Genomic DNA, 14228 nt, shown 5'->3' on the forward strand with positions numbered 1-14228 from the left:
TACTGTGTAAACCATGGTGTTCAAAGACTGGGCAAGCAGTGCTGCTGCAGTCCCCACACAGCTGTACAACTTAAGTCACCTTAAATAATGTATATCCAGCCATATGGCTCTGCTCTCAACTCAATCCTACCTGTCTTTGTAGTTTACAGGCCAGTGTCCATGTAAGCAAGGATACAGCGGAAGACGTTGTGACGAATGTGAGGAAAACTACTTTGGGAATCCTCAGATGTATTGCATTTGTAAGTGTTATTAAGTGGTGACAACTGGGTTAGAAACTGCCTCGAAATAAATGTCTAGCTTTTCTATTCACAGGGAAGATGGGACACACATCTAGAGAAACAGGCTTTGATATGTCTGTGTGCATCAGATGGACCTAAGTGTTTGCATTATTTACCTCTATTGTTATTTCTGTGTTATGATGCAAGTCATATGATGAAGAAGAGCCATTAGCCATGCAATCAGCTTTGCTCTCGCTCAAATGCCGCTTCGCTTCTATTGACTTGAATCACACAATGATTACCTTTTGATCCCACAGAAAAGGAACAACTGGCTGTAACTTGCTGTCCCTTTCTTGCAGTGTGTGAGTGCAACCCGGAGGGAACACACCAGCCCACGTGTGACAAAGCCACCGGCGCGTGCAACTGCCGCGCGGGCGTCAGCGGCCGGTTCTGCAACCAGTGCGGCCGCGGCTTCGAGAGAGACTTCCCTTCTTGCCATCAGTGCCACCTTTGCTTTGCTCAGTGGGACACTGAAATCACTGCCCTCGCTCAGACCGTTCAGGGGTTAATGAGGTTTGCTGCAAAGCTGGAAGGTAGAGGAGGACGAATGCCCAGCTGTGACATGCACTTCAAAGTCCTCGAAGATGCCATTTCTGAAACTGAACAGATTTTGAGACATCCTGTCCTCTCACTGACAGCCCTCTCAGGCATCAGGGATTTTCAGGGCTACCTTCAGTAAGGGCTAGGCTACTCCCTTGTCTGAGAAATAGTCTTCCCCTGCCCTCCACCAGTCATCCCTACACATCAACTCCCACTTCTCATAAGCACACAGATGCTGGACTACTAAGTCACTGTTTTCAATAGAACTGTGAACAAAATAATCCTTATCTATGTCTGTCCCGCACAGACATATGCTTAAATGCTGGAATTTTTCCAGTTCATTCAAAGGGTTTTTTAAATAAGCCATGAAAATGAAGTGTTTCTGCTCATTTAGAAATGTATCTCTTGCCCTCAAAAATATTGTGTAAGTCGATTCTAGTTTAAGAACAACCTGGTCTGACTTCTGCATCGCTGCCATTTCCCTTTCAGACAAAAAGTTGCACAAATGGATCCTCTTCACAGTTTACCATATGAGTTTCCTGATCTTATCAAGAACATAGAAGACATTGGGGAAGAAGCTGACCTAGTGTATGAGCTTCTACAACAGAAAATACAACTGCATCAGAATTTTCATTACTTGAACTTCAAAGGTAAGCCAGCAAATTACTGAAATAGTGAAATTAAAACCACTTTTATCTTAAAATGCCATGATTTCTAGCATCCTAAATTCCAGATGCATGTGCCAGGGTCGCATCAGTCAGATGCCTTGGAGCCCAAATGTTTACATCAGGACATAAAAGTTTCACAGTACAGACTCACAGCTCATGCAGTAAGACAGCAAAGGATTTTTACCCCACTTCTGTCTCCTCTTGCTCTTAGCAATACCTAAAGAATGTTGTACAGCAATAGTTTGTTTAATTCATGCTGAGTGTCATAGTGCAACTTCTTAGTGTTCCCATGGGAAAATACATGAATTTATGTGTTACAGAACTAGCCCTCCATCATCAAGAAATGTGAAGGCAGAACTGAGTTCCTTCCCATTTTTGAAAGAATTGCACCATCTGTGCTTGAGCTAAGTATAGTCTCCATCAGCTAATAGCTGTAACAGCAATGTCACAGACATCTTTCTGGAGAAAGATGGGGATATATCAGTCAGGGATCACAAACAGGTGTTAGATCATCTACAATGGCAGGAGATGGTCAGCAGAAAACTCTCCAAAGAGATGGATGCCAAGATATGAACCCCCAGAAGATAAGTTGCCCACCACTGAAGACACAAGCTACAGACAATGCACTGCCATTTGCAGTTCCTCTGTGTTTCACTCAGGCAAGAAAATGATTGGCCAAGAAAAGATTGGGGGGAAAAAAAAAAAGGAGAAGTCAACAGAATATAAAGTGGAGGGAAAGGAAGAGGGGAAAGAGGGACTAACTAAGATTTAGGGCTCCCCTGCCCTGTTGTACTTGGCAGCTCTTCCCTCAGGTCCCTGTGCAAACAGTCAGCACAGCTCTCCCAGGCTCCACTTCCCATTCAGCTGAGCCTGGTGTAGACTCTGAGAAAGGCAGAAAGGCAAAGAAACAATAAATCCCAGGGAGGTCAGTGGATGCACAGCTGAAGCATCCATGGTGCTCTCTGGTCACGTTCCAAACCCACTTCATCTTTTGGCCTCTGGAGACAGATAAACAGCCCTATAAAAAGCACATGGGGGGTGGGGAAAGGAAGACCTTGAATGTAAGCTGAATTTCCTATCAGGGACACAAATATTAATTGGCCCTGCTACCAAGCATCTAACAGCACAAAAATAACATTTCCCTCAAGAAAACCAGCTTCTCTGTTACCTGGGAGAGAGACTGGCTCCTTCCCCCATCTTCCTTTTGCAACCAGCAGCACATCTTACATATGACTCTGGCTGCTTTTTCCTCTCTTTTTTGCTAGAGTAGAGCAGGATAGAGTGACATAGACCATCTGAGGCACATTTGGCACTTGTGCCCTAGACACATGTGGGGAAAGGGCTCTAACCTTCTTCTCTTTGCAGAGTCTTCCTCACAGGCATATTCAGCTAACTGACCTGGAAATGTCAATATCTAATAATGAATTAAAATCACTGGAAAAAACAGGACACAAGTGTCCTTAAAAGAAAGTCTGCAGTTTATGAGATCTCATTAAATTACAGCTTCCTGGCCTTGGCCCCTGGCCCTGCAGCCACTGTGGTACAGTAATGCAGTGAGTACATCTTCCTAGGCTGTAAATCAAGCCTGGGCTAAGACACTGTGTTTAATGCAAAGGAACTTGGAAGCTCTACAACTCCATCACAAACCAAACATGGAAAACGCATTTGGGCCACTTAATGGAGAGCTGAACCTCTGCAAAATATTCCTGCAATAGAATTGTTGCACAGAAAAGAATCTCTGGCTTAGATGTGGAGTTTGAGCAGTCTCTCACCAGGTATTTTGTATTAGGAGCTAACTTTCAACTGTACATTGTTTCCAGCAGTTACAAGATAAATAAATAGCTCTGGTTCCACATGATAACTAAGCATTGTTCAGCTTCAATCAAAGCAAGGCCAAGGGCTTTAGTGCCTGAATCAAAGTCCACAGGACGTGATGAGTGCCTTGTCTTTGACTTCAGCTAGTAACTGAGTCAGTTACCAGCACAAAGAGAGATGTTGATCAGTGACCTTTAATGCTTTCTCACTGTCGACACATCAGTTTTGGCTCTGCACATATTTCTGCTTAGGAATTTGGGGACAAGTTTGGGTTCTCTGGAGATCTGGGAAGCCTCAACAGCAGCAGCAGCAGCAGCTTTAAATTATGTGTTTTGCAAAAGGCCTGAGTCCTTTCCTCAGGCTATTAATCTGAAAAAAATTGTAATAGTCTCCAACCCTTTTGAGTCTGCTTAAGGAAATCTTTCACTAAGCGAACAAGACTCTTGCTGGAAAGCATTTTTTGCCTGGCCTACAAGTTTATTGTGGAACTGGGTGGTTTTAATGAATCAGTCCTGAAACTGGATTTTTCCAGAGCCAAAAAGTCCCTCATAAATTCGCATTTGTAGTCTAAATTTGGCCTCAGTCTAGCAGGCCATTTAAATCTTGGGCGCTATGCTGAACAGAAAGGATGAATGCTTTCCTGACTTACAGCTGATCATTTCATAGGTTCAACAACTGGCAGAAACAGTTCTCCTTGCCTAAACTTCAAAACAGCATAAATCATAGAATCAACCTGGTTGGAAGAGACCTCAAAGATTATTGAGTCCAACCCTACCATGGTTACTAGACCATGGCACTAAGTGCCACATCCAGCTCTGACAAGAGCTTTTATCAGCTCAACAATGGCAGCAATGCCTGAGTTACTGATGAATGCAGAGCAGTAGCAGTTTGTGTCATTAATGGGATCTCCTTCATACTTTGGTCTGTTCCATTGGCTTCTCACACACCTTGGACTCTGAAGAATGACATGGGATCCACCATATTTTCATCTATTTTATTAGCTTTTATGAGCATCAATAATTATTCCTGTTTGGCAAGTGGATGAGTAGAGGACTAAAAAGCTTGGCTGAGGAAATGACAGTTCCTGTCCCTCCCTGATGTCCCAAATCAAACACCAGTAGCACCAAACTGAAACATCTGTCACTCACCAATTGTTCAGAATGCAGTATGCAACCAAAATCCATTTGGTACTAAACCCTATTTCTGTTACTACAGAGGCCATCAGCAACATTAGGAAACACTCTGAAGCCTCATTTCTGGCAGAACAGAAGACCAGGGGGACAATCCCTATTGTAAGATACTCAGAGTACACTAGGAACAATGCAGTTGCTATGTTGGACCATCAGGTCTTAAAAGCAACCAGTGTGCTGCAACAGCTCAAAATGATCAAAAGCCCTGACATCCAGAACTTGAATGAAAAGGTAGGTGCTCTGAATCTCTTTCTAGATGTTTTAGTGGGTTTTATTTTAAAAGGGTGCTTACATGCATTTTTAAATCTGAAAAATTACACTTCCCTGGCACAGCCATGTGGTCACATCAGAAACAGATGCACTTCTCAGCTGTAGTTATTACCAACCTCCTGGGAGCCACGGGGCAGACCCAGCACCAGGAACCCTTTAAGCACTCTCTAGCCTCAGGAGGACATCAGTGTAATTTCAGCAAGATTAACCCAAACCTTCTCCATGACTAACTTAAACCAAGCAGAGCTTCTTTGCCCTGGACTGGATGGGGAGTGCTCACATATCCTTTGCATTACCTATGGGAAAGGAAGGGATTTCTGTCCTTCTGCAGAGCAGCAATAAATACCTGATAGAACCTTCAGATCTGGAAGAGATCATCCATCTAAGCCTTCAGTTTCAACATCTGTGTCAAACTATATGGAAGGCTAGAGATGGTACCATGTTGTGTGAGAGGTGATCTGAATCCTTTAGAAGCCATTGACTGAAGAATGGGTCTTAATGCTACACATGGAACCCAATACCTACTGCAAGTATGCTCAGAGCCATGGGCATCCTTTAAACCAGGGAAGAGGGACCTGTAACTGGCAGTGATCCCCATCTTTAGAGCTACCAGACCACTGTGTCTTAGGGAAACTCCCATCCTATGTTCAATGTTCATATGATGTTAAACATCTTGCTCCCCTCAGGATGTAGCTCAGGCCCCCAGAGGAATCCTGACATAAGAGTCTTCCTTATTGCAGATCTGTGGTGTGCCAGGAGACCAGCCCTGTGTCTCAGCAGCCTGTGGAGGAGCCTCGTGCCGGGACAGCCACGGACTCAGGCAGTGTGGTGGCCCAAACTGCAATGGAGCATTTCCTCTCTCCACTGAGGCCTTCAGGATAGCTGAGAAGACTGCTGTGTGGCTAAAAAACCTGACTACTCAGCTACAGGAACCTGAGAATCAGGTGCTGTATATCAAACCTCTATTTGTTCAGTGAAATGGATGGAGGATGAGATTTGGGAGGTCACAAATCTACGAAAACTCATCGTTGACATAGTGATGGACCCTGTCCCAACATCACAGACCTATCATGGTTCAGTACTGGGAGTATTAGATGCCAGCTCCACCAAGAGACTGTGGCTCTAGCTATGTCTTCTTTTTCCTCACAGCTGCCAAGACTTCACAGGTTGTGGTGCTCTGTGCCTATGGAATTTGGGGGCATCAGGCTAGTATTGTCTATATTTTTAGTAGGAAAGATTCAAATGGCACCATTTGTCAGTAGCCTGACATGCTTATTGCAATATGATTACTGCTGTGCACAGAGTTAAGCTGTGTTTATACAAATTCATACTACTATTATGTTTGCCATTAAATAATCTTTGCAAATAATTTCAAGATGAAGCTTTTCTGCCCCCAGTGATGTTCAGGAGGGCATCAATTAGTCAGCTCTACTGCACAGTAGCAGTGAAAAATAATTCAAGCAAAATGTGGCCGATGCAACATGTGCCAAGGAAACAAAACAGACAAATCCCAAAACACCAGTGAAGAGTTTGGTCTTATTCACAATCAGAGATGATGCCTGTTACAGTTATAGGCAAAACACATTTTCCAACAGAACTGTCATTCTGCTGTGGCTTTGCCCTGTCCCTGCAGGGTGTGTGGGCATCCATTTCCTCTGTTTAAAATGCAGGTTTAGAGATGAGCAACCAGGGCACAGGGCTGGGACCACAGGACACAGAGGGGCAGCAGCAAAAGGCATCGCTGAGATGTGGAGAGCCAGGCTGCTGGGACACTGCCTTTAGTGCTCACAGGCCTCAGGCAGCTCCATGATAATGAGTGAACTATTTTGAGACATTTCAGAAGGAAAAACATCATTGTTTTTCTCTTTGCATGGGGAAGGACTGAATCTCTTCCCTCTGCAGACTGCAGAGAGGTGGTACCTGTGCCTTTCCTTAAGGAAAAGCCCCTAGCAAAGCAAACTACTGCTGGGATTTGATGGTTATTCTAAAGCTCTCATTTAAATAATCAAGAGTAGTAATTTAAGGGCAAATTATAGCTTTTAAAGACAAGCCTTGAACTCTACCTTCTTTATTTGTGTCCTCTTTAAGTGCTGATTTTTTTTTAACAGCAGGTCCAATATGAAAAGACAAATGAAATTACATTTTCTGGAATAGATGTGAATCTGATCACTGACATGCTGCAGTACTGCAACAACCATCAGCACCTTCTAAGGGGCTGTGGCTTAGCAGTAGTTGCAGAGAGAAAAAAAAATGCTTGATTCAGGCTTTTTCTGAGGCCAGATGAAGGTCAAGATGGAGCAGCTTCTGAAGTTCCCCAAAGGGGTCTCCTACTACTTTGCAAAGACCCATCAAGTGATTCCAGCTAAGGCTTGGATCAAAATCATTTTTGTGTCAGAGCTCAACTTGCCAAGCAATGATAGGTAACCTCCAGAAAATGGCACTGCTATTTCTAATCATATTTCCAGGTTGGAAGCATTAGAAAGATGGCAGAAGACAGCAAACTGAAAAGTTCACAATTTATCTGGCAGCTGGAGAGGGCTAAGAATCAGATTGAGGTTGATGGAGAGATCACTAAGGAGTTCATCCAAAAAGTGAAAGACTTCTTGTTAGGTAAATATGAAATCTTTTTGACTCATCTATAGACAGATATATATTCCAATATAACATAGCATAATAGCCAGAAAGTTATCTAGCTGTATACACATGAAATTTCTTGTCTATCTCCTGATCTGCGCAATCCTTTTCAATCCCTTTTTTTCTAGTGTTCCTTTCTCCCAGGTGACACCACTTCCTATTAATTTTACAGCAGAGCTGTTACATTCTGATTATAATCTTTTTTTAATGTGCTTAATTTGAAGCACACAAGTAATTTCTTCTGTTCCTCGTTTATCTGAGTAAAGCACTGCTAAGATAATTTCAATACAATATATAATGGCCAGGCATGTCCAATGCATCCTCATATTGTTATTCCACCCCCTTCTTCCAGGCCCATAAATAGAGGCTCTCCGTAGGGAGCGTGGGAATTAGGACACATACTGCTCCATCGTCTCCCTAAAGCTGTGACTCGAGGAATCAAAGAATTCTGGTAGAACTTCACAGCTCCCACAAAAAAAATAACACAAAAAAATTTCCACCCTCACAACTGCAGAAAAATGCTGTAAGAAACTGACCCAAAGTTTTTTTACCAGATGCACATCAAAGAGGTTCCAATGTGACAGGATTTTTTTAACCTCTTGAATGCAGCTGATCTCATAAATTTCTATGGATTGCATGTTGGCAGGACTTTGGCATCTATACCTCTATGTCCAAATGGGAGTGAGGGCAGAGGACACAGGACTTCTTTTGTTCAGGAACAGTTAAATTGTTTTATTGAACTGGAAGATTTAAGTCCATTTAATTCCTTACAGTTCTCAGATTTTTGTTTGATAGCAACTGAAAATTCCACCTTTAGCTCTTCTTTTCTGTTTCTTAGTAAACATACAGCATTTACTAACAATCATAAAAGCATTTTTTCCAATCTTTCTTTTGTTAATTCAAGTGTAAGAACAGTGACAGCTGAGATGCATAGAGTTCCATTAGATCTCCTGAACTCTACATTGATGTAAGGGTGATTTTGGAAGAACATATTTTTACAGAAAATAGCTCTCAGGAATGCACTACTGCTTGCACTCTGAATATCTTGTATTTAATTCCTGCTCAGTTACTCTGGAGCATTAGCTCAAACATTTAATATGTTTCAACTGTTTTATCACACAAGGTCTTTTCTATAAATGGAAGTAAGCAGAAAACAGAGCTGATGATGAGACTTCACGAGGCATTGACTGCTCTAACTGTGCCTGTGCCTCTTAGCAAAGAGCTGGGAGAAGCTCATTTGTAGTGGGAATTATCAAAATATGGTTTTTCTATTGTAAATTCCCATTCTAGCTGAGTTTGACCCAAGTTCCCTCTGCAGCTTAGCCTTTCTCATTAACCAGTGAAGGAACTACTTTCTTAATATTGTGGTGACTCCAGGAAAGGGATTACACCCACTGACCAGCTTGGAAAGCTCCATACACACCCCAGTCTCACCAGCACCTCTTTGATCTGTGGGCCAGGGGAGAAATGGGGCCTGACACATCTAGCTGTGCTGGGCACTGATTTAAAACCTTCCCCAGGCTCAGTTCTGCATCAGAATTTTAATAACTCAGTTCAAAGTGGGTTCAAATCCTCATTTTAGCCAGTTCTGACAACTCTAACTGCAGTACCTGAAAGCATAATATTAAGTTACAAAATGTTGGAGATAATTCTCTTCCCCCCTCGCTGTGCCTGTCAGCTTTATTCTCCCACATGACTCCAAGGGTCAGCAGCCATAATGACCATTTACCTTTCACTGGGAGGAAAGAGCTGCTCCAGGATACTCTCAGCTCCGTTTCTGTTGCAGATGAGAACGTTCCTCCCGAAGACATTGAGAAGGTAGCAAATCATGTTCTGCAAATAAACCTTGCCCTGACTCCAGGAGAGCTCACAGACATGCTTGGCAAAATCAAGAGCATTATGAACCACTGTGAGAAGTACAAACTGAATAAGAGAAGCATTAAAAAGGAGGACGCTCAGATGCTGCTGGTGGAGGCACTAGAAGCTGAGTAAGTAAGGTATTCTCATATTGACATGTCAACTCCAGCTGGGGTGGCACTGGGCACGGTAGGACTGCTCAATACCCCTGGCAGGATCCTAGTAATGCTGGAGGGAAAGTACAGATGACAGGAGATTTCACCTTGCCATTTCCACAGGACCTCTCCAGCAGGAAGGAGCCATCACTGCTTGGGCTGCAGGAGCTGTTATGCTGCAGGGAAGCAGCTCTTGGCTCCTCTGCCTGCTGAGTCAGAGAGGCCAAAGCAGCTACTTACTTCCACCTTGGACCTGGTGGAGCATTCCATCTGGTTCACTGGGTGGTTTAAGTAAGGGTGAGAAAGAACCGACAAGAGAAAAAACATGTTCACCTGTGAGCCTTCCCTTCTAGCAATGCACCACCCAATGCAGCTCAGGTGTTCCCACACAAATTCTCTTACTGAGCTTTTTGCTTTACTAACTTACAAACCACAATTTTAATGGTTGTTGTTGGACCTGAGGAAACATTTCTGCATGTCAGTGTGGCTGCATTTGAAACATGTGCTTGCTTTGCTCTCCACACCACAATCCTACACACACTTCTATTTTTCCCTTTTAGCAAAGCAGCTAAAGCTCTTCTGCCTGTGTATGAAATTAATGATAAACTAAAACACGTTGTGGAGTCCCAAGGACGCTCCAAAAACACCATCACAAAGTTAAATGAAGAGATACGAGGCATCAGAACACAGATCTCCCAGGTATCTTGCTGTAAATCTTTTCATGTATTTGCTATACACATCTTAGAAAGAGATGCTACATCCTTAAATTTCCTTGATGTAAGCAAAGAAGAACAGAATGTGGCACAGATATGACACCAATTCCATACTGCTTAAGGATCTCTGAATCTGTTGACTGTCTCTCTCCTGACCATGCTCTGCAAGCTGGATAGACATTGCATAAGAAACCACAGCCTTCAATTGTTCTGTTTTAGGCTGAGAACCAAGTGAACAAGACAAACGATGAACTAAACGACTTGTCAGCAAAACAGACTGAGCTGGAAGATGAAATTGCCACATGGCAGGCAAAAACACTGATGAACAAGAATCAAGCTACAAAGGCAAGAGCAGAGGCAGAAGCAGCACACAAGCAAGCCCAGGATATTGATAATGTAAGGGGAAAAATTAGGGCAGAAAAGGGAAAAAAAATTAAGGGGAAAAAAATTAAGTGTAAAACATCCCTTCATATTTAATGGTATTTTTGCTTCAGAAGTGTTACTCTGCTGTCCTCAAAACTGTGAACGTTTTCCTTATGCCCATGCAGTGTAAAATGTCACAGGTTAAGAATAATTTATTTTTTATTTTAAGGCTTCTGGCATCCAACACTTCTGTTTGCCCAAATGAATGAAAACATACACATTTCTCTGGCTACTCTGTGACTTTTTTTTCTTGCACTGTGTATAAGTCTTGTAGTCACCATGAGCACCAGTAAACACAACAGAGCAAATCACAAAACCAGATATTAAAGTATGGGAGCACTGGAAGCAGCCTGGTCATTCATCCTGTGCCATTCTCCTTCATGGAAAAATGCTGCAGGGAGTTACTTGGAGCTTTGGGTTGGCTTGGTGCTTTTAAGTAGCTCTGGTTTTTTGAGACTGCAGCTAGAAATTTGCTAAAATTGCAAGAAAAACCCACAGCACAAGCTTGGAGCATGACTATGCTCCCAAGTTGTAAGAGACTTAGGCAAAATCTAAACTGCAGCCTCAACAGCAGCCTAGATCAGCAGGGAATGGATTAGCCAGGAAATATTGCTACCACCAAAAATGTAAAAAGGCCCCAATATTGCTGCAGATGATTCATTAAATTTGAGTTAAGCCTCGTGGCAAAATGAAATTTACAGAAAAGTCCTAACAACAGAAGTAAAAACAGCATAAGCCTTAAAAATAGTAAATAATACTTGCTTTATATTCTCACCCTCCCCCCCTTTAGATTACTCCACTGGCAATTTGTTTTAACTGATTTCTGTCATGCTTTGCAAAGCATATTTCTATGTACATACATTTATTTTTTTTAATATTTAGGAGAATGAGAAATATGAAGTTTGGTTCAAAGAGGATGTTTTAAAAAAGTATAAAAATCTTCTTCTGTACCCCAGATTAATGATGAGATGCTCTTAAACATCATTAATGATGGCATTTTGTTACAGGAATTTGCTGACATTAAAAGAAAGTACACCATTCTTCAAGGCAAGCTAACAGCCCAAGGACCTCCAAATGTAACACTAGAAAAAGTAAAGCAGCTGAAAGAAGAAGCAGAAAAACTGGCTGAAGAGACTGAAAGAAAGATGAAAAGAATAACAGGTGGTGTTCTCACTTCCATAGGGAGCAGTAAACACTGTGACAGTCATGAATTCAAGGCTGAATCCTTGCCCACAGACACTAACAGACTAGGTTCACCTGAAACTGGGTTTAAAACAGGGTAACTGGTGAAAAACTCTGCCTGAAGCTACTCAGGTTAAAAGCAGTTGAATTGATTTGTCTCATTTACTTTTTCTGACATAAATTGGTTGCTATAAGCAGAGTTTCAGAAGTGTCTGCACAGGGACTTGCAGTGATTTTATTCAGACAGTTTACAAACAGGACAAGTGCAAAATCTGCATAAAACTTAGCTGGAGGCCCTGATTTATGCAGTCACTTTGGGATTTGGACCTTCAATCCTTCCTCTGTGCTCTCTTTCCTTACATTACCCGAGTGATGGTTTGTGTTATAGAGCTGCAGGGGAGCTGTTTTCCATCAGACCAAACTTGTTCCCCTTCAGAGACTATCTCTGAGCAGTGGCAGAATAAACCAGATACTGAATAAATATTTTGAGTATATAACTTGAGGAGAAGTATGAAGAGCATCCCAGTCATTCCAAATGTCCATATGATAAGGGCATTGGAAAGAAGTAGTGAATACTGTGGGTTTGACTCATTACCAGTATCAGTCATTGGTGCAGCTTCACAGGAACCAGCAGAATTCAGATAAGTGAGGGAGACCTAGGCCCATTATGCCCAAATTGTCTGGGCTTTACACACATCAGTGCACACACTGTTCCTCTGAGTGTTTGCATTTAAACCAAGTCCTGTAAGAGCTCCATGTCCTGCCCCATCCTTGCTGATGGACAAAGAGCACATGCTGAGAAATCAATTTCTTTAAGGCTGTCACACTTCTTTTGCTGTGCAGAAGTCAGCCTTTTCCCTCCAGTTGCATATATAACATTCTCCATTTGAAATGGGCTTATTGCCTCTGAAACTTCTGGGAAAATAAATGCTGTTAATCCCTGGATTTTACTTAAACAACTGTGGGCATCATTGCATGTCTCTGCTTTTCCAGATTTGGAGAAGAAGCTTCAGGAGCTGAATCAAACCAAACAAGACAAGGCAGAGCAACTGAGACAACTAGAGAAACAAGTGATAGCCATTAGAAATGAAATCATGGAGCAGGAAAGCAAGTATGCAACGTGCAAAAGTTAGAGTCTGGATAGACCATCAGGTAAAATGCAGCTGAAGTCTCCACCACCTGAGCTTCCTGGCATGGGGGGCTCTCCTCTGGCATTATATCTGAAGGGGTCTAGAGAATTTTGGCACAGTGAATAATGTCATTTTCTCTCTTTTTTTTTTTTTTATTTGTGAGTTTAAATGGAAATAGGAAATACCTTTTAATAAACCAGCTGATTTAGTCACCAGGCTGTAGTCTTTGAGGGAGCTCTGTAACACACTCCTGTGCACAGCCTAAGGTTTCTGGCTGCAGTGGGGTGAACATGCAAAAGGAGGATGGCTCAAAGAGCTGCCAATAACTGCCTCAAAGACAGACTCCCAACACTCTGTGTCTCCTGCCAAACCCTAAATAATCTGTGGCTGTGCCACAACCAGCATGGGGCTGCACAGAGTGGGATGGGGCGATGCAGATCAGTCTGTGCAGCTTCTGCAGCAACCTCTGCAGACAACCAGCAGCATCCCCAGGGATCGTCACTCCTCCATCCTCGTCCCTTCACTGAGACAGAGCAGGGCGAGCCCCAGGAGGGTGTGAGGGTCCTGCTGTGGTGCTGAAGATGCGATGGGCAGAACTTCACCCAGCGCAGGGCGACAGATGCCGCAGTGCCCCACTGGATGGCACTGCAAAGATGCTTAAAAAGCAGCTCAAAATCTTTTCTTTGCCATAGCCCTCCCGCAATGCTTGTTTTATCTTATGTTTATAAGGGGTTTTCCACAGTTTTCATTCATGCAAACAACAGCTGGAGAATAACTCCAGTTTTTAGGTTTAAGCGGCAAGTCTAAATGGCCAGAAATGTTGAAAAAAAAATAGTTTCTCCAACTCTTCTCCCACATGCAGCACTTCACAGACGTCAGGGCTCACTCAGCGGTTTCTTGTAGCCATGAAGAACAGAAATTGGCCTAAATTTTAGTTTAGAATTCCTTTTTTAAACATGAATAAAGAAGGAAACTGGGGCTAAGCAAATGCTATAGAAGGGCAAGGGTTTTAAAAAGACTGGAACGAGCTATGCTTCCGTTTCAACATCCCACCCTCGGTATACAGAATCCTGCAGGACACAGAACAGGCTAATGATGCCTTTTCCCCGGTTAAAACCAGTGCTGTCATTCCTGGCTGGACTGTCCCACAGCAATTCATCACGGTCCTCATTGGGAGCTCGGATACACCCAGAGCGCAGCTGGAAAACGAGGAATGCTCTTCAGGAATACAGCGCTCTCATTTCCTCCTCCTCCTGCAGCACAGTAAAACGACCCTTATCGCTCCAGCCGAGAGAAACACTGCGGAGTTATCTCCCTGTGTTTACACGAGCTAAAGTATGCGGTGGGGGCTCGGGTGGGAACCGTGAGATTTC

General features: G+C 43.0%; 1 protein-coding gene across 1 annotated transcript in view; it reads left to right on the forward strand.

Moving 5' to 3' along the window:
- Positions 1-12858, forward strand: part of LAMB4 (laminin, beta 4) — a gene marked incomplete at its 5' end in the record, with an annotated part of 26987 nt that extends 14129 nt beyond the window's left edge. The window contains 11 exons of the mRNA XM_009076697.1: positions 143-239; positions 578-953; positions 1308-1468; positions 4517-4722; positions 5502-5705; positions 7227-7371; positions 9182-9383; positions 9968-10106; positions 10340-10516; positions 11551-11704; positions 12719-12858. Of these exons, the coding sequence (XP_009074945.1) occupies positions 143-239; positions 578-953; positions 1308-1468; positions 4517-4722; positions 5502-5705; positions 7227-7371; positions 9182-9383; positions 9968-10106; positions 10340-10516; positions 11551-11704; positions 12719-12858 (2001 nt within the window). The remainder of the gene's footprint in view (positions 1-142; positions 240-577; positions 954-1307; positions 1469-4516; positions 4723-5501; positions 5706-7226; positions 7372-9181; positions 9384-9967; positions 10107-10339; positions 10517-11550; positions 11705-12718) is intronic.
- Positions 12859-14228: the final 1370 nt, after the last annotated feature.

The sequence above is a fragment of the Acanthisitta chloris genome, unplaced genomic scaffold (genome assembly GCF_000695815.1).
Source record: "Acanthisitta chloris isolate BGI_N310 unplaced genomic scaffold, ASM69581v1 scaffold13480, whole genome shotgun sequence".
Lineage (NCBI taxonomy): Eukaryota > Metazoa > Chordata > Aves > Passeriformes > Acanthisittidae > Acanthisitta > Acanthisitta chloris.